The 24,988-nt window shown below is 48.3% G+C and overlaps 3 protein-coding genes and 1 long non-coding RNA gene across 4 annotated transcripts; 2 read left to right on the top strand and 2 right to left on the bottom strand.

Moving 5' to 3' along the window:
• Nucleotides 1–3,294: 3,294 nt before the first annotated feature.
• LOC134038497 (uncharacterized) lies at nt 3,295–15,926 on the bottom strand. Its single transcript, XR_009932659.1, has 2 exons — nt 15,875–15,926; nt 3,295–3,432 (listed from the first exon to the last, which is right to left on the bottom strand). It is a non-coding gene; the product is annotated as an uncharacterized LOC134038497 (long non-coding RNA).
• nefma (neurofilament medium chain a) lies at nt 9,483–14,154 on the top strand. The gene is made up of 3 exons (XM_062484244.1): nt 9,483–10,637; nt 11,594–11,718; nt 11,895–14,154. The coding sequence occupies exons 1-3, from the start codon at nt 9,588–9,590 to the stop codon at nt 13,258–13,260; spliced, it is 2,541 nt and encodes an 846-aa protein (XP_062340228.1). The 5' UTR covers nt 9,483–9,587; the 3' UTR covers nt 13,261–14,154.
• A 514-nt stretch (nt 15,927–16,440) lies between the features above and the next one.
• On the bottom strand, nt 16,441–19,191 carry nefla (neurofilament light chain a). The gene is made up of 4 exons (XM_062484460.1): nt 18,024–19,191; nt 17,671–17,795; nt 17,112–17,530; nt 16,441–16,989 (listed from the first exon to the last, which is right to left on the bottom strand). Exons 1-4 carry the CDS (start codon nt 19,089–19,091, stop codon nt 16,682–16,684), a joined length of 1,920 nt encoding a protein of 639 aa, XP_062340444.1. The 5' UTR covers nt 19,092–19,191; the 3' UTR covers nt 16,441–16,681.
• A 2,150-nt stretch (nt 19,192–21,341) lies between these two features.
• pgam2 (phosphoglycerate mutase 2 (muscle)) lies at nt 21,342–23,708 on the top strand. The gene is given in 4 exon segments (XM_062484394.1): nt 21,342–21,555; nt 21,558–21,860; nt 22,144–22,324; nt 23,204–23,708. Coding segments are annotated over 4 exon segments (789 nt in total). The 5' UTR covers nt 21,342–21,420; the 3' UTR covers nt 23,374–23,708.
• Nucleotides 23,709–24,988: the final 1,280 nt, after the last annotated feature.

Here is a 24,988-nt window from a genome sequence, read left to right as displayed (position 1 = left end):
TTTTACAAGAATTGCGTTACAGTCAGTGTTTCCTTTGCAGGGGCTTTGCAAATGGTGCCTGTGAATACAGTGTTGAATAGATTAAGCCTCAGTACACATGAAATACAGTATGTTGTCGGATTGATTCATCTCTTGGAGGCCTATTCGACAATATGTCATGGATTCACCTCAGACTTGGTTAGGATCGAGTACTTCTACTTTGACCTTGTCCTTGAATGCTTTATCTCTGCTCCTAGTCATTTAGACATGGCAGACAGCAAGAGACAAGCAGGACTCTCAGTCATTGGCCAAGGTCTCCGAGTTCTGGTCGGGTTGAAGGATTAAGTGATCCATTTATATCATTGCGTCTCTAATATACCCTATCTCTCTCCTCCTTCTCTGATGACTCAGTCTCCCTCCATGATGCAGTCTCAGTCTGGTCTCTCCCCAGATAGCAATTACCTTTCCATGCCGAGGCAGGTTTTATCTTACATCACGTTAAGGAGCTCTTGGTGGTGCCTGGCCAGACAGATTGTGTGTGGAGAATGGCTTATTCAGTGTACTGATGAAACAGTGCAGCTAAAGGAGAGCAAATGTTCAACGAGTTTTGAGCCGATTGTCTAAACGAGTGACTCAGAGTGCGAATTATACGATGACAACCTGTTGTTTTGACCTCTTTTGGGGGGGTCCAAGTCTTAATTAGGGGGCTCAAACCCCCCCAATCCCCCCCCCCCCCCGTAATTCGAACCCTGGAGTGACTGACTGAAATATTGCCTGACTGACTAAGCCTCAACACTTCAACAAGTCATGTGCCTGGTGCAAAGTTTGCTTGCATAGGTACCATTGACTGTATAATGAGATAGTGCAGAAAGTATTTATATACAGTCTAGGATAGGTACATGGGGAAGGCATTTTGTGGAGTGCACCTTTGAGCTCGTGATTGACTCTCCTCTCCCTCCCCCTCTGCACCTCAATGCAGACAAGATGGGAGAGGGGGTGCAAAGGGAGGGGGTGCCCAGAATTTTGGAGAGGGAGCGACTACGCAGTACTGCAGAAACTGGGCGTTGGCTTCACATTAGGATGGAAATAAGTACGAGGAGGAGGAGGAGGAGGAGGAAGAGGAGGAGGAGGAGGAAGAGCTGCAGACAGGGAGGCATTCTGACTGAGAGGAAAGAGAGGATCAAAGGGAATGAGACATCAAAAGTTTGCTATTTGTAAGTGTCTCCATACTCATTCCTTCTGGGAGCACCTCCGTACCGCATAATGTTTTATTAACTACAATGTGGTCTTATTGAAAAGACAACTGTTCTCATACAGCAGGAAGTTGTCGCCCTTTTATGGAAACCAAGATACAGACCAAAACGTATTGAGAGGTACAGGAGGATGAGGGGAGAGTTATACTGCTAGATGTTTTAAGATAATGTTAGGAAGGATTATAGAGAAGCCCTGGCTCCGGTATTATACATCCCACTCATCCTAACCAACCCCTGTTCTATCTAGACAATATAAAACACTATAGATTACACATTGGAAGAGACACTGACCCAACCGTATCAGAATAGAGGAGAATGTGTCCTCTATCATGACGCTGAATATCCAGGTTTCTCATGTCGGACATGAATTATGTGACAGTGAGTGGTGATAAGTAATGACTGACCTAGGGAGTGTGCATAATTCATGAGGTGGAAACTGCAGAGGCTAAATAGTTCCCTGTGACAGCTATTTTTAGCACTCTTCAACCCACTAGTAAAACACCTTATTGTGAGAGTCCTGCTTCTGGACTGTGAACATCCTAACTAGAACTCATGTCCAAGGACAGACTTGTTGAAATCATAGCTGTCTGATAGTGGGTGAGTATATCTGTTTAGCGCATTCAAGACAGCCGAAGACAAAACTGCAAGCCCCGGTTGGATAGATTTGCACATCTCACATCTGATCTTCTTCAAAACATTAGTTACACAAACCGTGGGTGGAAAATCACTGCTGTTGGAAGCGGAACTAAGTGACGGCTTTACAGGGAGGATGCGGTATTGTGCAGTATGACTCAGTCGTGTTTATAAAAAAGCTGGCTCACTTCCACCCCCACCTCGGACGGCAGCACAGTTAGAATAGAGGTACAGTGAATACCTGACACACCTTGAGCCACATTAAAACTGAAGGGCTCATTAAAGTAGGCCCGGTTTGATTCGCCAACCAAACATGAAGCAACCTTGATGCGTTTCAGGGGCATCTTTACTCCAGTCATGAGGTGATGCTGGTCACGAGTCCTTTGTACGTTGTACGCGGATGACAAGGCCAGCAGGGGGCAGTGTGTTTGGACTCCGACCTGGTCTGAAAGCAAACACCCTCACAAGCACATCGCCTGAATGCAAGTGGAGCACACTGAAGCAAAAAAGCTGCACCATTATCAATGACTCCTAGTTTCCTGCACCAAACAGGCTTCCTGCAGGCACAGCACAATTCCTTGGCCGGAAGACACAGAGGGAGAAAGAGAAGAAAGAACCATTCCAGAACATACGCATTATTCAACGCCCTTTAATATAACTGCTGAGTCATGGGTGATACAGCTACACTGGGGTATGAAGATCATTCTTCACATAATACAGTATGCCATAGGACCACATTGTGGCTGATGGCTGGAAATCCTCATGTGAGACCGGGGATTGTGTGTGTGTGTGTCTGGGACAGCGCTGAGGCATGTGAGCCTTGACTCACCCCTCCCACAGCTGGGCACAGGAGGATAGAGCGGCGGGCTCAGTGACTCACAGAATCCTGGCCCCTCTTTCAGAAGGCAGGGATGCAATCACAGGGCAGGCTTTACTAGACAGATCTGGTGTGTGTGTGTCTGAACCCTCACAAAATTACTGACCCTGAATCCTTACCTCCCTGAGTACATTATATAACTAATGTGTACTATACTCTATATTGCAAAGTAGCTCATTATATATAATTAAGTTTCATAAATACTTGATTTAAATGAGTTGAATAACAAAGGCTTCTTAAAAATGTGATCAAACTCACCTCATTGCATCTCAATTTCTTATGTTTGGGGAACCAACAGCGGTGACAATGAGGCATCGTATCTGGCTGAATTTAGAATTTGAATACCCCTATGAGTATAGGGGCTGTATGTGCTAAAAAGAAGTTAGATTGAAGTTAGTTGAAGTATGCTGTTAAGGAAGTGTTGGAACACTCTCCAGTCAGGAGCACCCATCACTACCCTCTATCTTGTGACCAGTTTACAATCATCAACCCCCCCCCCCCTTCTTCCCTATTTCCATCCCTTCCTCGACTCCCCAAACTCTTACATTTACATTTAGTCATTTAGCAGACGCTCCTATCCAGAGCGACTTACAGTAAGTACAGGGACATTCCCCCCGAGGCAAGTAGGGTGAAGTGCCTTGCCCAAGGACACAACGTCATTTGGCACGGCCGGGGAATCGAACTGGCAACCTTCTGATTACTAGCCCGCTTCCCTCACCGCTCAGCCACCTGACTCCCAACTCTTCCACCAAGGGTTCGCATACATGTCCTAAAAGTATATCCTGATGAAAATCATAGCTTCACTGCAGTAAACCTAGCAACAGCTACACAGAAAACAAGAGGAGACAAGGAGAGGACTGGGGCTGGGAGGGGAGAGAATTGCAGGATGGGAGTGACTCGGCAGAAATTGTGATGTCTGTATATTGTCAAGCAAACTGACAGAAAAAACAAGGGGGGCAAAACTTAACAGCGAGGTTAAATTGACAACCGTGTGATTACATAGCAATACCTATAGTAGTTAGTAGTATGGGTTGTCACAATGATTGACATTTTCATGTCAATCATTGCCCTTTGGGCCTAAGCGTGGAGGAAGAACAGACAAAAAGGGAAAAAAGTTAGTATAAGGATGAAGAAAACCACTGTGGCTGTTAGACGTGCAGGATGGGGTGATGGTGGGATGGAGATAAAAGAGGTGGAGAGGAGGAGCAGACCACAGCGAGAGCGAGAGAGTTCAAGAGTCTGCCGAGGAATGCAACCCGATGTCGCCGGATTCCAGTCACACGCTAAAGAGTTAATCAGTTCAGCCTGCAGGCTGCAGGGCAGCCATTCACATCCATCCTAGATGTAAAATCCTGCTGATCTCAGCTCACAACCCTTTTAGACCGACCGTCAAGGCGAGTCGACGAGTCCCTAATGACCCTGAATCAATGTTTTCTTGGAGCACTGGTAAAATAGCACATTCGACATTCACGTAGCCTTTCACATTCCTCGGGGAGGGAGGAGCGGGGGTACTTCAGACTCCATGGAGACCAAACGAAGTATTACAGTAAAGGTGGTGAGGGGAGATATTCACCTGAAGGGGAATGGATCAACGGGGAGAGGAAAGGTTATGTGTTAGGGAACCATTAGGACATCCCGATGACTGTTGGTGATGGTGGATAGAACATCTTGGCACAGCTCACTTTCCCTAGAACATGGTTAATGACTAGTCAATGAGTCAGCTGCAGTATGGCTGAGTTGGTTATAGAGAAATAGCAATGAGACTGGTCTAAAACGGGCTGTTTCTCCATCAATGGGATTTGGGTGAAGTTTGAAGGGCTGAGATGATCAAATATTTTAGAACAATGTTGTAGAGAGTGTAAGCTATAAGATCCAAAGTATAGTAAAGTATAGTATAGTATAGTATGGTAGCCCCAACTCAAATCCAGTTCCTATAATCGAGTTGGAGAATATGGAGGAGTTTCATTCCCCAGGTGGGCGGAATGTGAACGAGTTTCATTTGTGTGGCAACTCAGCTGTCCCAGGAGAGCCATTGTCAGTAGAATGTATTGCATCCACTAACACATTCAGGAAGAAAGATACAGAGGGAGACAGAGAGAGAGAGAGAGGGAGAGAGAGAGAGAGAGAGAGAGAGAGAGAGAGAGAGAGAGAGAGAGAGAGAGAGAGAGGGAGAGAGAGAGGGAGAGAGAGAGAGATAGAGAAGGATGCTGATGCATTGCAGATAAACTGCAGCTCCTATTGTAGTTATCCCCTCCCTTCTCCCTTCCCATAGACCCTCACGCCCCAAACGCGCGATATGACATCACTCCCGCCCCCTCACCGTCACCCCTGCAGCCCGGCTCCCCCACGACTCCCACCTTTTCTGCCTCCTCACGCCCCCTCCTCATCCCTCTAGCCGTGTTCTCCACGGTTACATCTTTCCCCTCCTAAACAAACACTACCAGCCACACCCAGCCACTCTGCCCTGACATCTGCTGTCCCATAGGATTACCAGCTGACTCAGCTTCGCTCACCACAGCGATCACTGCCGAATACTTACCACACAGATTTACAATGTGTACATTAATCCATCACGTAACTGTACACCGGTGGCACATAAAACCAAAAGATTTACCTTTCACTGATGTCAATATTGACATGTACAGCACATCAGTACAGCGGGAGATCTCATTCTGTAGCTGGCTGGTAAAATGCAGCAGGACAGGGACATTTAGAGGCAGCCCGTACAGAGTTCATGGAACAAACCCAATGTAGGATGTGTTGAGGGCAGTTAGAGGTGTCATTGCTGTCATACCAGACTGATTCACAAACGTTGTCATTATGTTATCCTAGCGAACGAGAGCATAAAGGATAGGGAGTCAGATGCAACGGAGCGCGACAGAGACAGAAAGGCTGCCAGTGTGTCTATGAGAGAGAGAGAGAGAGAGAGAGAGAGAGAGAGAGAGAGAGAGAGAGAGAGAGAGAGAGAGAGAGAGAGAGAGAGAGAGAGAGAGAGAGAGAGAGAGAGAGAGAGAGAGAGAGAGAGAAAAAAGGACAGACGGTTATTGCATGTTTTTTACGGTCTGTGACTGTCTGGTCACTTACATAGTCGGACAGTCTGTCCTTGACCTTGGACCACTCCTGCCACCCCTCTTCACACACGTACACACACACACACACACACACACACACAAACACTGCACTATAAGCAGTCAGTCGACAAACTAACACCTACTATTACACTTACATATACTACATATACACTTAACGCATATATTTTTTACAAAAATATGTTTACTCTCTAGTAAGACTGCATTCATCTCAAAATGAGATAAAATAATAATAAAAAATGTAGGATTCAAGCACATTGGGCGGTGGCCCTATACAAGGGATTATTTTTTTATCCTGCTTGGGACGCCTTGTTTTATTACTCATCTCAACAAAATAATACTCATTATGATAGTATCGAAGCCAGTGGTACATAAATGGTCTTAACCTCTTCTCCCTGTAAAACCCAATTGAGCATGTGTGTGGGAGTCTGTGCTCAGCTGTGCGTCTGAGGACAGCTTGGCCCTGGTCCATGGCGTGGATCGTTACTCATGTGTCCTCATTTGATCCCCCTCCCACTGTTGGCACTGTGCTGCTGCTCACACACACACACACACACACACACACACACACACACACACACACTCACACACTGCACAAGTGGGATTCTGGATCGGGATTGGCTATACATCACGACCATACATCTCTCTCTGAGTCCCCTACACCGTCTCTCTCTCTCTATCTCTCTTCTCTCTCTTTAGCTGGTGCCTGCTGTGTATGACCATGAATAAAACATGGCCAGCCGTGTAACTGGCATCCCAAGGCGGTGGCCCACACACAGCAGACAGAGTAGAGTCCTCACATGAACTCTGAGCTAGACGTCAGTTGTAGTGGGTGCAATACATACAACTGCATAGATCAGGCTGTTTACACACTACAGCTACGATTAACCATGTCTGACTTTGAGCTAACCACAGCACATACAGGAGATTGTGTTTCCACAGATTTGGATGCATATCCTCTTTGAGGTTTAGGACACCAGATCCATTTCTTTACCTGTCTCTCCTCATGCCACACCCAGTTAGCCACAGTCAGTGGTCGATCAATCACACTGCTACATGTATTGATTAGCCATATATATCCAATTGCCTTGTCTCTGTCTCCCTTGGTGGCTGGGTAGCCTCCCCTGGTAGCTTTAGTTTACAAGGGAATGTGTAGACATTGGAATGACCTTCCTATGGCAAAAACACACCCTAGCCAAACACATCAGATATTTTAGGGATTAGAGGAGTTTATAGGCCTGCAGTGATGGTCAATGGGCTATAGAAAGTAATTGAGGGGAGCCCTGACTGTGCTGGGCTCTGGGCTGGGTTATGCAGACTGTGCTGGGCTCTGGGCTGGGCTATGCAGACTGTGCTGTGCTCTGGGCTGGGCTATGCAGACTGTGCTGGGCTCTGGGCTGGGCTATGCACACTGTGCTGGGCTCTGGGCTGGGCAATGCAAGCTGTGCTGTGCTCTGGGCTGGGCAATGCAAACTGTGCTGTGCTCTGGGCTGGGCAATGCAAGCTGTGCTGTGCTGCGTGAGGAGCCATTTTCTGCTGCAGTGCCACTTGAAAGCTCTCCAACCCTTCTGCAGTGCGTTGGAACTCGGCACAGAATTCAAAGGACAACCCCACCCTCCCCTTCCAGAGGAAAATGTCATCACATCACCCCATATTACCAGACAAAAGCACCTTGACGGCTGAGTGTCTGGCCAGTTGTACTTGTGCTTTGATATACATGTTCAAAAGGGTACGGCCACTACCATTTAGCTGGGGTTATCTCTTTAAACTGCATAGACTTTCACACACAGTCCTGTTGAGACTCGGAAACGACCTCTCTCTCTTTCTCTGTCCCACACATCTACGATCTAACATTAACCCTCTGATGACATAGGCTTGCTCACAGGTAACAATGAGTGAGACTGCAGAATACAGATCGGTGATTAACATTTAATATAATCTCTGAAAAGTTCACACTTGGTCCTCTAATGATTGTGCTGTAAAAAGGGGCTTTCAAAAGCAACTTGTGGAAAGGTTCAATAAAAAAATTCATTCGATTTACATTTTGCAGGCCAATTTATTTTGGCTGAAGCCTTTGCCAAATGCACACTAGTTTTTTGACACCCTGTAAGATTGGTCCAACTCTGAGGCAGCTATTCAGGGGTGTGGTAACTGCAGCTGCAGCAGCCAAAGGGTTTGAATGAACCTCCATGAACTCAAAGGAGAGTCCAGCTTAGAGGAGATCAATAAGACTGACAACACAAAGTAGCCAGTTTGACTGGAAGTCTACATGCAAGGATGAGACATCAAAGTTTCCATCTCACAGGCTCTTGAAAGCATACTATGCAATGCTCTGCCATTTGGAAACTTCATACAATTTGTTGTAAGGGATGTTGGGAACCAGCTTATTCCAAAAGGGGATGCACTCTTAAACACAACAGTAACACAGAAGCTTTTTTGAGACTGGGTGACAAATAAAAAATGCTTTGCCATATTGAAGGTCTTCCTAAATTCATAAGAGGTGGGCTACTGTATATATTTTATGTATACTGGAAAGTTGGAGTTCCCCCTATGTGTTTGTATAGAGAATCAAATTGTTTATTGAAGTATTTTCAAAAATGCAGTCACAGACATTAGACATCTCTCAAAGGAAACTCAATCATAAACCACTGAGACTATGTCAAGTGTTCTCAAAAACTACAGCCAGGTGAGCAGTCATCTGTGTACTATGAGAAATTTAAATATACACGCAGCGGTACTGTTAATATCAAAGCAGACATGATTTAAATACAAGGAAAAGGGAACTTAATTAACTCTGTTGGAAAAAGATGGTCACAGACTCGCATCACTTATGGTTGTATATAGCTATGAAGTTAGCCTGGTGGTAATTTCTTCGAACGGTTATTTTTGGTGTCAACTAGTAGTCTATAAGCCATTACTGAGCACTGACTTGCACGTCAATATTTGACTAATTAGGTATGGATACTTTACCTTGTTCTGGTTATATTGACTCAATAGCATAGGATGATGTTTGTCTCATTCTTTCCACTGATCTAAACAGTCGTGATCATTAGAAGTCCGTATGCGTTCATGTCTACTGTGGGCTACATAATTTATGAACTTTGTCCTGGCTCTGGAAAGCCGCTGTCCATGGTACTGAAACGGTCGCCTTGACAAATTCGAGCTAAAGTTTGCGTTTCTGTAAGGTTTGCAGACAAAAGGAAACCCATTCCATTACCACGTACTGTTAACAACAATTTAAAAAAATCAAAATTTCTTGACCTTTTTTATGTCTGTCAAGTGTTTGGGGATATTACAATATAAAGATATGTGCCATTGTATAAAGACCCCCCCCCCCCCCCCCCCCCATACCATAAACAAAGAGTCGGGACTATTATTCTACCATGTGGCTGCTAATCATGATATATACTTGGGACATCATACTGATGATTGGATTCTGGTTATTTTGGCGTTCAATTACTATTCCTCCACAAGATCACCCATACACCCACGTGGTGTTGTTGAATGGGACCTCCGACCACAGCGAGTCTGGCAGGATGAGACCCCGCCCTCCCCCCTCCCCCCCTCCGTTCGATCAATGGGCCAGTTAAAACAGCTCCTGCTTGCTTTGCTAGCGATACCGTCTCGCATATATAAAGGGCAGACTGTGGTTCTTCAGTCGCTGAGAGCCATACACCCTGCACACACACACACACTCGCCACAAGCCTCCACCTCACACACCCTCCATTCGCACACGCAACACCCTGTCAGGCCGGATGAGCTACCCGGTGGACACGATAGGGAGTCCCTTTAGAAGAGTTATGGATAGCAGGACCAGCTACGGCCGCTCCAGCGGCACCCCGTCTAGCGGCTTTCGTTCTCAGTCCTGGTCCCGGACCAGCCCTGGCTCTGCAATGACCACCTCCTACAAAAGGAGCGTCAACATGCCGGTAGCTAGAACCTACAGCTCCACAGTAATGAGCTCCGCCGACAGCGTTGATTATGGTCAATCCTCCCACCTGAACGGAGACTACAAGCGCTCCAACGAGAAAGAGCAGCTCCAGGGACTCAACGACCGTTTTGCCGGCTACATCGACAAGGTGCACTACCTGGAGCAGCAGAACCAGCAGATCGAGGCAGAGATCCAAGCACTGCGCCAGAAGCAGGTGTCGCAATCCCAGCTGGGCGACATCTATGACCAGGAGCTCCAAGAGCTACGCTCCGTGCTGGAGCAGATCCACAATGACAAGGCGCAAATCCAGCTCGACACGGACCACATCGAGGAGGACATCCAGCGACTGAGGGACCGCTTCGACGAGGAAGCGCGCATCCGGGAGGAGACGGAGGCCATCATTCGAGTCCTTAAAAAGGACATGAACGACTCCGAATTAATGAAGTCCGAGTTGGAGAAGAAAGTTCAGTCTCTACAGGACGAGATTGCCTTCATTCGTAACAACCACGAGGAAGAAGTCAGCGAGCTAATTGCAGAGGTGCAAGCGTCACAGGTGACCATGGATAGGAAAGACTTCCAGAAGACTGACATCACCGAAGCACTCCGGGAGATCCGTTCGCAGCTTGAGGGGCACTCTAACCAGAACCTGCAGCAGGTGGAAGATTGGTTCATGTGCCGCTACTCCAAGCTTACAGAAGCTGCAGAGCAAAATAAGGACGCGATTAAGTCCGCCCGTGACGAAATATCCGACTACCGTCGCCAGCTCCAGTCTAAGACCATCGAATTGGAGTCTGTCCGTGGTACTCGAGAGTCACTGGAGAGGCAGCTGAACGACATCGAGGACCGCCACAACAGCGACCTTTCAAGCCTTCAGGTATGAAAGCCTTATTTATTATTTAATTAAAATAATTTTCTTTCAAGTTTGCATCTAAATTCATGGAAAATAGTGAGTCATGTGTGTATTACATTTTTAAACATAGTTATGCAGTTTATGGTTCTGGAATCATAATAGTTATCGCATTTGCCAACTTTTATTTATCCCAGCTTTTGCAGCTTAATCTTCTTATATGGTTGTTACGCAGTAGTCTTGATTACATGCAGAAATACGCCACGGAACATTGTTCATGTATACTGTAAGCGATTTATAATGATACAGAAGTAAATTGATAGGCTACGTCAATAGCCAACTTGTTATATTTTTTTTACTAATACAATTGTGTCTAACAATGACATAAGGCATTCAGATCCCAGGCACTGGAAGCCATGCTCAACATCGTAAGATGATTTGGCAAAATCTGTACGCTACACTAGCGGTTAAGGGGTGACACAATGCTGCAGCCTTTTCTTTTTCCTTTTTTCTTTTTTATTGCGGTTGCGTCAGAGATGCAGGTCGATGCGTTCATTGGCTGTGTCCTCGTTTCACCTCACATATACAGTACCTCGAGGATAACTGTTGAGCAAGTGCAGGGACTACCCTAGAAACCACTGCATCATCCAAAATATACTGCGTCAGAATCAATCAATTCACAGAACACGAATTATGTAGCTATAAAGGGCTGAGAGGTTTATTTAGATTTTACAGATAAATCTTAAATAGGGTGGATTATTACTTACAGTTGACTTTGAAGTAACACATTCTTATGGGTCAAGAGCAATGGCAAACTTAACAGTATTTACATCTGGCTTTCGTCTGAAATGAGTTTGGACAGCAGCTGTGTGAAGGGGTGCAATTCGTCAATATTTCAAGGTGCTTTATACATCAGTAAGATGTCACCTTGGGGTATTTTTGTGCTAACCGTTCAGGTTGTGTCTCTCACTGTGTTCTCTCAGGAGACCATCCACCAACTGGACAATGAGCTCAAGGGCACTAAGTGGGAGATGGCGCGTCATCTGAGGGAGTATCAAGACCTTCTCAATGTCAAGATGGCCCTCGACATCGAGATCGCCGCATACAGGTATGACGACCCAGACTCCTCGTTGTGCTTCCAGAAGGAAAATGGGGAATCAGAAATGCATTTCACTGACATTTTATTTGAGATACATTTCGAGCAGTCTGTTTGTTTGTAGACCTTTAATTGTTGATTTGAAACGTTTTAAACTTATGAAGTGTCCTTTTCTACTCTCAATGCAGGAAACTCTTAGAGGGGGAGGAAACCCACTTTAGCACTTTCCCTTATCGCCAGGCCATGACTTCAAAGAAGTCCAAGTCTGAACCCTCCAAACTGAAGGTCCAGCACAAGTTTGTCGAAGAAATCATCGAGGAGACCAGGGTGGAGGATGACGACTCTGACATGGATGAGGCCCTGGCCGAGATCGCCCAGGAGCTGTCTGCCAAACTTGGAGATGGAAGGGATGACGAAGAGGACGCGGCAGAGGATGAGGCCGAAGAAGGAGGAGATGCTCCCGAAGGAGAAGAGGTCGAGGACGAAGTCGTGGCCTCCTCCGAGTCCAAACTCAGCGCCAGCGCGCCCGACGACAAAGAGGAGGACGAGGAGAAAGACGGCGCCGACGAAAAGGGAGAGGGCGGCGACGAGGGAGAGAAAAAGGAAGAGGGAGAAGGAGACGAGGAAGAGGACAAGGACGGGGACGAGGCCGACGAAGGCCAGGGAGAGGAAGGCGCCGCCGAGGAAGAGGGAGGCGTCGAGGAGACCGCTCTCAGCGCCAAAGCTCCAGAGTCGAAGGCTAGCCCCGAGAAGGAAAAGGCCAAAGAGGCCAGCGATGCAGGAGACGAAGAGGGACACAAGGAAGACGGAGGCGACGACGCGGGCAGCGACAAGGGAGCCAAAGACGGAGACGAGAAGGACGAGGGGAAGGAGGAGGCCGACAAAGACGAAGCGAAGGTAGAAAGCCAGAAAGAAGACAAGAAGGGACAGGAGGAGAAGGAGGACAAAGAGAAGGCGCCCGCAGCCAAGAAAGAGGAGCCCAAGGCCGAAGTGGCCAAATTGGAGCCCAAGAAGAAAGAGGAGGCCAAGTCGGACTCTCCCAAACCTGAATCCCCTAAGTCTGAGTCCCCCAAGTCGGACTCTCCCAAACCACAATCCCCTAAGTCTGAGTCCCCCAAGGCAAGCTCCCCCAAAGCCCAATCCCCAACAAAGAGCGAGACCCCCAAAGCGGACGCTTCGAAAGCGGAAGCCCCCAAAGAGGCCGAGGACGAGAAGAAGCCCGAGAAGAAAGACGCCGCCATGAACGGCGACGTGGACAAGAAGGAGGACAAGAAGGACGAGGCGAAGAAAGAGGCCGACGAAAAGGACGCCGTCACCAACGGGGTGGAGGAGGAGAGCCCCGCGAAGGACGACCCCAACCAGAAGGTGGTGATCACCAAGACCGTGGAGACCATCACCACCTCGGAAGACGGGGCCCAGCACGTCACCAAGTCCGTCACGGTCACGGAGACCGTGAAGGAGGCCGAGGAGATGATGCAGGAGAAACTCGTCACCTCCAAGAAGACGGAGAAGCAATCCACCCAGGTCACCAAGCTCGTGACCGAGACTGAGTGACCACGCCCCCGACCATCGAGCTCTCGAGGTGCGACGGCGAAGAGGAGAAATCAACCCACAGAACCAATAACATAACAAATAACTCATGCAGCTAGAGCAACGTAATAAAGATAAAAACCACTCGTGAACAAGCCTAGAGAGAAGCCATAGGAGGTGTCCAAGCTTAAAATTGCATGTCGAGTGAAAGCTTCAAGATGCTGCAGATGCAGAAAGGACAAAGGGAGGTCGCCGTTCTCTTTGAATTTGTTTCTTTCTGCAGTTCACCAGACGGTTTATGGGTGGGGGCATCTGCATGTTAACTCAAGGGAGGGAATGTGTGTGTGTGTGGGGGGGGGGATTAACATCCTCTCGTTTGTGTGGAAGGGGTCAAAGTGCGTACAGAGAATACATGTATACAGTAAGTCGGTTGTTTAGTGAGAGAAATGTTTGTTTAGTTAATTGTGTTTTTGAGTTCAAAAGCAGGGAAGCCAATGGAAGGGTCTCCTTCACTGACACTGATATGACGAAGCAGCCTTACTTGAAGTTTGAAGTCGCCAACTGAGCCAAAAAACAACAAGCAACTTATCTACAAATGTACAGTGAAAACCGAATGACAGCGTTGATGGTGCAATGCTCATACTCATACCTAAAGCAACTTAAGCATTAATAACCCGAAGAAACTCCTCGCCTTAAACATGCTTTTTATCAGTGTCTATTATGTTTACCTTAAGAGTGCAAATGAAAATAAACCTACTGTATCAAAGCGCACACATACAGTCGTGTATGCATAGGATGAACTTGAATTTAAATACCGAACATAAATGAGGTGCTACTGTTTGCGATCCCCATCTCTTTACTCATTATGAACAGTTTCCCAGCAGCATTTACTCAATAAATGTCATACAAAAATACCAACTTTGGTGTCTTGTTTTGAAATGTTCAGTAACTATCATGTCTTGTTTTCCATGGGATATTCCATAGACATCTTTTCACAATATGCACATACTTCTGGATAACATACTTTCTTGTACAGTATATTTAAAATTGAGCCATAACATACATAATCTACTATTTATATACAATGTGACATGCAAATCACTATGTAAAATTGAATAAAACCTCATTTTACACAAATTCAAAATATGTCACAGCATAAGAAGACTAATACATGAAAAGGAACAGAAGCATCAGTCAGGAATAGGCCAGTCAGTCAAACCACCGCAGTTTCACTAAAGCAACAGCTTTTCATCCATGAAAGTAGATTTAGTAAGATATCGTGTCGTTGTGTCCGATTAAACAACATGTCCTCCTTGACTGAGCTGATGCACTCCATGTTTGTACGCCACCTCCGCTGCTTGTCCTCGCTTGACCTTCCAGTCTTCTGTGGCTCTAGTGTGCTGGTCTGGCAACAATGTTACTGTCTGTCCAGATACAAAGTACACAATCCTACATACGAAGAAGGCAAGGTTGAACATTGTCTCAATTATGCAGGATGCATTTGATTTATCGTACGAATGGTTGCAGAAGATACAATCCCAGGCATTTACAAAACGAAGTAATTATGTAGGTATTAATTAGTGTTAATAGTACCTAGTGACTGACACGACAACCTTAGTCTGTTTTAGTCCTGAGTGCCGTGAACCCTGTGACTGCTGATCATGTCAGATCAGCTTTCACATCAGGTGCTGAATGCTGCAACTCCTCTGCCAGAAGTCATGAAATCTGCCATGTATCATGAAACAGTCTCAGATGCCACAAAACCCCCTCGACTGAGAGCAGACGCTATCTGTCTGGGGCTATGGATGCAGAGTGCGAATTATACAATGACAATCGGGGGGGTCAACTTCTTCTCCAGGGCATGTATCGACCCCCCTGACCTGTTGTTTTTACCTCTTTGGGGGGGGGGGGTCCAAGTCTTAATTAGGGGGTCAGACCCCCCCAAACTCCCTCGTAATTCGCACCCTGTATGGATGGTCAGAGAACCGTCTGAGGTTGCTTCGGTCTGTTTCTCACTGCCCCCGGGGAAATAAGCTGCATCGCTGCAGCTGGGTCTTAGGTTCCCTCAGAACAGGAAGCAGCAGGAATGCATCAGTGTGTCGTGATTATACCTTTGTGCTCGAAATTCTAATGTTTTGCACTACGGTGTCGTAGGACCTTTGGAAGTTCATTTCAGCACCATGGACAGCGCAGGACCTCAATTTCTATCCCTTTGTTCGCATGCATTATTTGTGTACACTTGCATTCCAGATAAACAAAAACAAATGGTAAATCAGATGGCAAGTTGCACTCCCTAAACTAGATGTTTTTCTCTTTGTAGCCTTCACAGTTAAGTGTATCACAAGGCCAGGTACTACACAGGCAATAAGTTGGTTCAGTTGGTCAATTTAGAATTATTTTGACATTTTGCTTCTATAACTTGTAAACTTTAATAACACGCACAAAATGATTACCAATAATATATATAAATTTAAATAGTTCGTTTTCATGAATTTATTTACATTTAGTCATTTAGCAGACGCTCTTATCCAGAGCGACTTACAGTAAGTACAGGGACATTCCCCCAAGGCAAGTAGGGTGAAGTGCCTTGCCCAAGGACACAATGTCAGTTGGCATGACCGGGAACCGAACTGGCGACCTTCAGATTACTAGCCCGACTCCCTCACCGCTCAGCCATCTGACTTCCACTTCAATTTATACAACCTTCCCCAAGTGAACAAATCCTTACATTGGCGTAAGTAAGCATCTTTCATCGCATTTTGTCAATGCAACCTAGCTGAATTATATTTTTGAAAATCGTATTCTTTCTTATAACTCATGGCTCATAGTAAGCAAAGCCACATAATTCTACAGACTGCTTTTCTTCTTGGAATAGCTAAACATGGATTCGTGATATATTTGGTCATTTTCATGTGGTAACTCGGCGAATATCTTGTTTTTTGACACGTCAAGTGTTTTTTAACAAAAATAATAATGTTTTGACAAAGCCTCTGTGGATTACCAACCAATTAGTTATTAATCATTAAAAAAATATATATATATAAAGTTCAGACTTCCTCGACTGTGTCAATATTGTGTTTCACCTAATATGCAAGTTGCATGTTAATCAGCAACATTCAGTTCAGGTTCAACAGACCTCCAGTTCAGTCATTTTAAAGTCCTCCACAGTGACACGTAAGAAAATGTATTACACAGTCATTTTGTTTTCAATAGTATTTATTTGAATGTCCAAAACCACGCTCACACAGTCTGCATTTCCTCACAAACATATCAGAAATTGTGCAACCAGGCTTTTATTAACTTCAGAAAGCAAGCAAGTAACTATGGTTCGATAGGACTTTATTGTACTTCTTGTGTTGAGCACCTTGATCGGAGAGCAATTGTGTTTCTACTGTTTGTTTGTCAAGCTGAGGTTTTAATTAGACTGTCTGCTGGCTCTTGTACACTACTTCTTAGCCTTGGCTTTCTCAGACTCATCTGCCTTCTTCTCCTCGGTAGGTTTTTCACCTTTGACCTCAGCTTGATCTGCCTTTCCCTCGTCTTTCTTGTCTTGTGCTTTGTCATCTGGTTTCTCTTCACTCTTTCCTCCGTCTTCCTCCTTGGCCTCGCCCTTGTCCTCCTCTCCCCCTTCTTGCTCTCCTGCCTCCTCGGCCTGTTTCTCGGACTCTCCTCCCTCATCCTTCTCTTCCTCCTTCTCCTCTTTCTCGCCATCCTCGGCGGCACCTTCTTCCTCGTCCTTGGCCTCGTCACCGCCTGCGTTGAAAGGAGACAGTCGTCATTCGGTCTTTTTTTTGGCACGATGCCACACACAATTATAACATTTCCTTTTATGGCATCATACAATCTAAACTCGTTTAGAAGACATGTCTGCCTACCTTCTTCTTCTCCCTCCTTTGTCACTTCGGCCTCCTCGCCGGCCTCCTTGTCATCCTTCTCTTCCTCGCCTCCTTCCTTCCCTTCCTCTTCATCCTCCCCCTCCTTCTCTCCTTCCTCCTCGTCGGCCTCCTCTGCCTTCTCCTCCTCTTCCCCCTTCTCTTCCTCCTCCTCTTCCTCCGGTGGGCCGGCCTCTTCCTTCTGGGCCAGGCTGGCGGAGATGATGTCCTCGGCGGTGGTGAAGGAGGAGCTGAGCAGGCGTGAGGTCATCAGATAGGAGATGCCAGAGCTGTAGTTTGAATGCATGGACATCATTGGGCGACCGAAAGAGGGCGGGGCCGACAGGCCGTGGGAGTACATGCTGGACACACCTCCGGCCCCTCCCACGTTGAAGCGAGACTCCTCCCCTTCCAGCAGCTTCCTGCGAAGGTGTGAGACCACAAACTTAGCTTGAAGCTACACGATTGAGAACCAAATCAATGTGTTTCAATAATGTGACTCGATGAGAAAACAAATGTTGGATCAAAAACATATGTGTTGCAGATGTGTTGGCCAGCCTACCTGTAGGCAGCTATCTCAATGTCCAGTGCCATCTTGACATTGAGCAAATCTTGGTATTCCTTCAGGTAACGAGCCATCTCCTGCTTGGTGCCTCCCAGCTCATTCTCCAGCTGCCCAATTGCATCCTAAATACAGAAGGTCAAAGGGCATCGGAGGACAATGATAAAACAAAACAATGATGTGCTAGCCATCAAATAGAAAACGTATGCATTTATATGTACTTGGAAGTCAGCACCCCTAAGATACTTAATAACTTAAAATTATAGCACTTAATATCCCTTTAAAGCCAAAATGTGTTTAACAGTCATATACCGCTGAACAGTAAAATGTAAACATGCAGTACCACCACTAACCTGCATGGCGCAGATCTCACCCCTCTGCTTGTCCTCCACCTCATTCAGTTGTTTCTCCAGGGACTCGTTGAGGCTTCTGCAAGCATCGATGTCCAGAAGACGGGCTTGGAGCTGGCGACGATACTCCCCGGCTTCATCCTTGGAGTTTCGGACCGCATCGCTGTGCTGGGCCACGCTTTCCGTCAGAGAGCCCACCTTCCCGCGGAACCAGTCCTCCGCCGATTGCATGTTCCTGGCTGCGAGCCTCTCGTATTGCGCCCGGATGTCCCTCAGAGCTCCCGATAGGTCAGGCGTGGTGGCCTCCGACTCCACCGCCACCTGGGCCCCGAGCTGAACCTGGGCCTGAAGTTCGGCCGCCTCCCCCTCGTGAAGCCTCTTCAGGAAGGCCATTTCATCCAGCAGGCTCTCCACCCTCTTCTCCTGCTCGGCCCTGGCCAGGGCGGCCTGGTCGGCCTCGCGGCGGGCCTCCATCAGCCTGCCTTCGGCCTCTTCGCGGCCCAGGATCTCCTCCTCGTAGCGGGCCTGCAGGGAGCAGAGGGTCTGCTCCAAACGCTCGCGCTGGCCCAGCGCCGCCTGCTGCTCGGCCCGCGCCTCGTCCACCGCCGCCCTCAGTGCCCGCGCCTCCTGCTCGTACAGCGCCCGCAGGCGGGACGGCTCGGCGTGCCTCTGCCGCAGCACCATCAGCTCGGCCTCCAGCGCCCGGTTCTGCTGCTCCAGGTCGCGCACACGCTCGATGAAGCCGGCGAAGCGGTCGTTCAGGCCCTGGAGCTGGGCCCTCTCCTGGGTGCGGACGGTGCGGAACTCGGAGCTCACCTGGTTGGCCTGGCTGAGCTCCCTCTCCACGGAGGAGTAGGCCTGGGAGGAGGAGGCGCCGGAGGAGGAGGAGTGAAGCATCCGGCCAGGGGAGGAGTACTGCAGCCGGGAGGTCATGGAGGAGAGGGGGGAGGCGTGGGAGGAGTGGACCGAGCGGGACCTCCCCCTGTTCACGGCCCCTCGGGGGGCTCCCTCCACGTACCAGCGGCGGTACGAGGAGGTGGAGTAGTAGGGGTCATAGGCGATGCTACTCATGGCTGTGCCGGGGGTCCTTTCCCTCTGTGCCTGACGGGGGTGTGCGAGGGGCTCAGGTGCAAGCCCAGACTGAAGTTTCTGCTGCAGTGGTACCAGCTTATATAGCAGGAGGGATCGGCTCTCTGACGCAGGCACCTTCCACCCCCCCCCCCCCCCCCCGAACTCTGTGGCTATGCGGGTTCGATAGGCTTACACTGCAACACGGCGAGGGAGGGAGGGCGAGGTAGACCAGTGGGAGTGAGAGAGAAAGAGAGAGAGAGAGAGAGAGAGAGAGAGAGAGAGAGAGAGAGAGAGAGAGAGAGAGAGAGAGAGAGAGAGAGAGAGAGAGAGAGAGAGAGAGAGAGAGAGAGAGAGAGAGAGACAGAGACAGAGACAGAGACAGAGAGAGAAAGTAGGGCGAGGGAAAGAGGTACAGCTATGGATGCAGATTTACAGAGGATATAGCTATATTGAACGACAGGAGTTTCAGTGAGGTGTGAAGCTCTTTGCCTTGTTTCTTCTTTCGGTCAACAAGAGCGACCTTGACTTATGATGAGGATGAGAGGCATTTTTCTTTTTGACTAATTTGCAACGAGTGGATCGGTTCATAACATACTGTAGCACAGACTCATTTAGTCCAAGCGTCTACAGTCGTCTTCTGAGTGGGGTGTCCTGGTTATGCTGTAACACTCACACGAACAGTTCTCTGTACAATGACACAGCACATCCCCTGCTGGCCATTAAGAAAACTGCATCTATGACCTTAAAAGCCCTGCAGTGATTTCAAACAAAAGCAGGTTAGGTTATAAGATTTGATGGGGCACTACATATTCACTTGCTAAGTATGGTAGCTACTGACAATTTTAATTAAAAGTATCAATAAAGGATACTGTGATATTTTCAGCAATATGTGGGACTGTACAATAGTCAGTTAATGCATCTATTTATTTATCTATTGTTTTTTATGCATTGCTTTATTCAAGATAGGTGGTTTGTGTGATTTAGACAGTTTCACCTTTTTCTAAAGGCTGCATATAATTTGTTAGTGCAGGTTTAGAGAGATGCTGGCGGATGTGTTTTTTTTTACATGTCACGTCAATTCCTGAACAAGGCATACAGTCCTCTCACCTTTCAGCCACAGCATGGGCGGAGAGGGAGGGGGTGGGAGGGAGGGGTGGGGGGTGGTGGGGGGGCAGGAGCTTGTCTTAGAGGAGGTGCTGAGTCACACCTACAGCTGTGTTCACTCAGCACCCCGCCCCCCCCCCCCCCCCCCACACACACACACACACACACACACACACCCCCGACACCCCTCTCTTTTCTGTCTCACACCCTCCCTTTCAACCACTTACAAATTCCGCCCCTCTGTATTCCCTCCCCGGCGCTTCTCTCCAGCTCAGCTCCTCTGCTGCAGCCTGGCCTCTCTCTCCCTCGGAGGGTTCTCTGTCTCTCTGCAGTGCAATAACCTGACCTCTTCCGAAGGGATTAGGCTTCTGTACGTGATTGCCTGCCTGGCTACCTGCCCAGATACCCATTCATATTGTATTTAGATATGTTGTATTACTTGTATTACCTCATTTGTCCATGAGGATCAAATTGTGATTGGCGTTTGAAGTTTGGGCTCGGATTTGGCTTTTTGAGTCCGATTTAGCGTCAGCAAATGCACCTGAACTGGTCTCCGATGTCGGAGGATTTATCTAGACAGCAGCAGGTATTTTCTGTGGTTATTGTAGAATGTTTTATTTGCCACACGCTGTACCAATGCTACACTGGCTAAAATGCCAATAGCAACAACATACTTTAGGGCAAATACTGTCTGAAGCACGTGCATGTGTTAAGGGGGGTGTTGAGGATATGTTGATAGAATGGTTTTGTTTTAGTTGTCATCCCTGAGTGGGTTGTACTAAATCAAATGTCATCCGTGTACAAGTAATGGATGAAGGTAAATAATGTAACTGTATTTCATGGTGAGGTTGACTTCCTCAGACACTCTCCAGTACAACAGCAGCCAACTCTGATCTTTACACTTTTATTCCACAGCTCTCAGTTTAAAAGTCATGTTGCTATTTTGGCCCAATCCCTGACCTCTGGCCTTCCTAGCTGGAACCCACCCCTCTGGTCCACAGGAGGTTCAAGCCTATTGGCTCACGCACAATGTCAGTCAGAAGGTGAAACCTCCTTATTGGTTGAGCACGGTGAAGGCCTGTCTGTTATGTGGGGGGGGCCACATTCCAGCATGCTATAAAAAGAGTGTGGCATGTCTGCTTGGGGTTCACTGTTGGTAGCAGAGCCTCGTGCGTTTGGATTATCGGTGATCTCTAAGCGTCGGGGGGGAAAAAAGCCTCCAAACATGACCGCCGCCCATAACATGACCGCCGCCCATCGCCTGGTGATCGTGCGCCATGGCGAGAGCGCCTGGAACCAGGAGAACCGCTTCTGCGGCTGGTTCGACGCCGACCTCAGCGAGAAGGGCGCGGAGGAGGCGCGGCGCGGCGCGGCGCCCAGGCCGTCAAGGACGCCGGCATGAAGTTCGACGTGTGCTACACGTCCGTCCTGAAGAGGGCCGTCAAGACCCTGTGGACCATCATGGAGGCCACGGACCAGATGTGGCTGCCCGTGCACCGCACGTGGCGGCTGAACGAGCGCCATTACGGCGGCCTGACGGGGCTGAACAAGGCGGAGACGGCGGAGAAGCACGGCGAGGAGCAGGTGAAGATCTGGCGGCGCTCCTTCGACACCCCGCCGCCCCCCATGGACAAGGACCACGCCTACCACAAGATCATCAGCGAGGTGAGGGGGGGAGGGGCTTCTGCGAGGGGGGCACGGGATCCATCACACATACATAAAGCAGTCTTCGCATGACTGTGTGGATGTGATTATATGTAATGATGTGTGGGTGCAACTTGAAGTCGAGAAAGACGGACGAAAATTTTATGATACAGTCAATTTGTCTTGAATCCGTACTGGATATGGATGACGCTTGACAACTCGATGCGTGAGATCGGTCAAACTGGTCAGAAACAGGCAGAGTTATGCCTACATGCCTTCTGTTTCCCCCCCGCCTTCTCACCAGTCGAGGCGCTACAAGAACCTGAAGGCAGGTGATCTGCCGACGTGCGAGAGCCTCAAGGACACCATCGCCCGCGCCCTGCCGTACTGGAACGACGTCATCGCGCCCGAGATCAAGGCCGGCAAGAACGTCATCATCGCCGCCCACGGCAACAGCCTCCGCGGCATCGTCAAGCATTTAGAAGGTGAATGTTTTGGGGGTTGTTTGTGGGGGTATAGAGTAGATTAAGAGAGCGGAAATAGAATAGGGGAGAATGTCATGGTTCAATTACCAGAGGGGCTGGGGGTCAGGGTTCATTTGGAAATGGCATAGCATGCAAGCAAAAGGTCAGAGGTCATGTCCCACGTATAAAACAGACTTTTAATAATCAGTCTACAGAACACTAATGCATTGAATGACATAAACGCAAATACATTTAAGTCACACACTCACATTCCCAGATTAGAGAGGGTCTATAAATAGCCCTGGCTCTAACACACAGACAGTGGTGAAGGCCATAGACTCGGGTCTCGTTACGGCCACGACCTTTCGGCACTAAAGGTTGTACATTCTCCAGAAGTGTCAGGGCGGGGATACGGGGCTGGTGCAGACAGGGTTGCAGGGACAAGTCAGGGCTGTCGAAGGCTGAGAGGAAGCCCATTTCAAGTGGCCCAAATGAAATAGAAGTGTGGATGTAACCCTTCAGAGGACTGCACGCTTGCCAATGGAATGGACATAAATTTATACATTACATTTAGCGGACGCTCTTATCCAGAGCGACTTACAATTAGTACAGGGACATTTCTAGGAGGCAAGTAGGGTGAAGTGCCTTGCCCAAGGACACAACATCATTGGGCACGGCTGGGAATCGAACTAGCATCCTTCTGATTAACAGCCCGATTCCCTAACCGCTCAGCCACCTGACTCGCCACACGCGATTACATTCACAAGCGTCCACCCAGTAACTGTTCACTCACTGGTTACGTCGGTGAGCTGTCTCAATGAGAGCAGCCGCATCGCCCTGCTACAGGGCTGAATTTAGATTTCTGTCTGACCTGTCCGTTCATCCGCCCTCTCCTCTCAGGCATGTCTGACGCGGCCATCATGGAGCTGAACCTGCCCACTGGCATCCCCATCGTGTACGAGCTGGACAAGGACCTGAAGCCCGTGGGCCCCATGCGGTTCCTGGGTGACGAGGAGACCGTGCGCAAGGCCATGGAGGCCGTGGCTGCCCAGGGCAAGGCCAAGAAGTAAGGCTGTACCCCCGGAAGGTTCCAAAACCCGAAGGTAGAAAGTGACTGTTCCCCTTGATCACCGACTACTGACATCCATCCCCTCACCCTGCCCTCACCCTGCTGTCCAGTCCTTCACTGGACCGGCGCACGCTTTGACAGAAGGCTCGGTGGACGACATTGGACACTCAGAAACGGGTCTGATTGTTGTTCCAGTCACCTCACGCAACCTACCCTGCCTCGTCCACACACACACACACGCGCGGCGAGAAGCACAGGGCCGCGGAGCATTGGCCGAGCCCTGCGTTGAGGGCACCCCCCACTCCGACACAACCAATAAAGTACCGTTTTTGTACAGCCTTGCGTCCGTGTCTCTTTCAGCACTTTTGGTGCCGATCATTTCTCCTTTCCTCCTTTTGCTCTATATGTCCCATCTGTCACCTCATCATCACCCTTGACCCTTCCCGGGGTTTTTTTTTTACCTGGCCTGCTCACCCTTCCGGCTGCTGCCCCTGCACGGCAAGGAGGTTGCGGTGTCATCTTACCCAGAGGACAGAGCTGTGGAGGGGGGAAGGAGGGGAGAGGGGGGAGAGAAAGGTCAGTGGGTTCTGTTTGGCAGGGCTCCCGGGGAGCGCGAGGCGCTCATCTCTCCCTCTCTCTCCATCCTTCTCCGTCCCTCTCACAGGCGGGGCGTATCGACACCGTGCCGGGGTTGGCACGGTGCCATGGGACAGGGCTCAGACGGACGAAAGGACAAGTGCAAGGCAAGGCAAGGCGTGTGTGTGTGTGTGTGTGTGTGTGTGTGTGTGTGTGTGGCATGCTTAGAAGCAAGGGGAGATCCATGGTTGAGAGTCTCATAATTTGGTTAACAGCAGCACTCTTTAAGCAAAAGGCCATCGCTTTTATTGTTGGTAAAATAAGAAGGTAAGACCCCCATCTGACCACTGAACGTGAACACACACACAGACTCACAGCGGCCTACGTGGGTCTAGAGTTGTAGTTTTAGGTTTAGTTTGGTGAAACAAAGCGATGTGTTTGGCATAATCTACTTTTGATGATTCATTATAAGTCTTAACAACTACGACATCTACAGTCAATGAGGTTCATTGTCTGAAATCAAATTCAAATGGTAAGAGCATTCTCTAGTGGTGAAGGTAGACATAACCACACAATGTCAATAGTGCCTGTTGGAGGGGCAGTCAAGACAAAGGCAACTTACCACGGTTTCCAATCCATTATAAATGTGTTTCTCCTCATCGATCACATTATGTTTTACAAACATATCCTTTCAGTTGCCAATGTTAAATCTGAACCTTCTCCAAAATATATAAATTGTTTGTACTTTTCACCCTGTATGCTGTTTTACATGAGGCAGTTCAGCATGTTCTTTCCAACTGAACAGTTCTCATCGTAGCCATGGCTACTGCTTATTCTAATTAGCAAGTTTATGTGTCTAGAAGGAGCCCCATGTTGTTGCACACCGTGTGAAACACACGGTCACACACTGCACATCAAAAGTCAGCGGAGAGTTGTAGGTTGCCATGCAACCAGAACCCACAAGAGAGGTCTTCCTCTAGATTTTTCGACTGCACAAGGAAATTAGCTACTGATATCTGGTTCATATCAACAGGGTGACA

Source organism: Osmerus eperlanus, chromosome 18 (assembly GCF_963692335.1).
Source record: "Osmerus eperlanus chromosome 18, fOsmEpe2.1, whole genome shotgun sequence".
NCBI classification, from domain to species: domain Eukaryota; kingdom Metazoa; phylum Chordata; class Actinopteri; order Osmeriformes; family Osmeridae; genus Osmerus; species Osmerus eperlanus.
Note: the sequence above shows the minus strand (reverse complement) of the source record. Positions and strands in the feature narration are given on the sequence as shown.

Bases quoted from the DNA above. Each gene is read 5' to 3' on its own strand.
- nefla (XM_062484460.1), bottom strand. From the start codon at position 19,091: ATGAGTAGCATCGCCTATGACCCCTACTACTCCACCTCCTCGTACCGC. The intron at 17,531-17,670 runs GTAGGCTGGCCA...ACACCTTCGCAG, and splicing joins ATTGAGATAGCTGCCTACAG to GAAGCTGCTGGAAGGGGAGG. The intron at 16,990-17,111 runs GTAGGCAGACAT...CTTTCAACGCAG, and splicing joins AAAGGAGGGAGAAGAAGAAG to GCGGTGACGAGGCCAAGGAC.
- nefma (XM_062484244.1), top strand. From the start codon at position 9,588: ATGAGCTACCCGGTGGACACGATAGGGAGTCCCTTTAGAAGAGTTATG. The intron at 10,638-11,593 runs GTATGAAAGCCT...GTGTTCTCTCAG, and splicing joins GCGACCTTTCAAGCCTTCAG to GAGACCATCCACCAACTGGA. The intron at 11,719-11,894 runs GTATGACGACCC...CTCTCAATGCAG, and splicing joins ATCGAGATCGCCGCATACAG to GAAACTCTTAGAGGGGGAGG.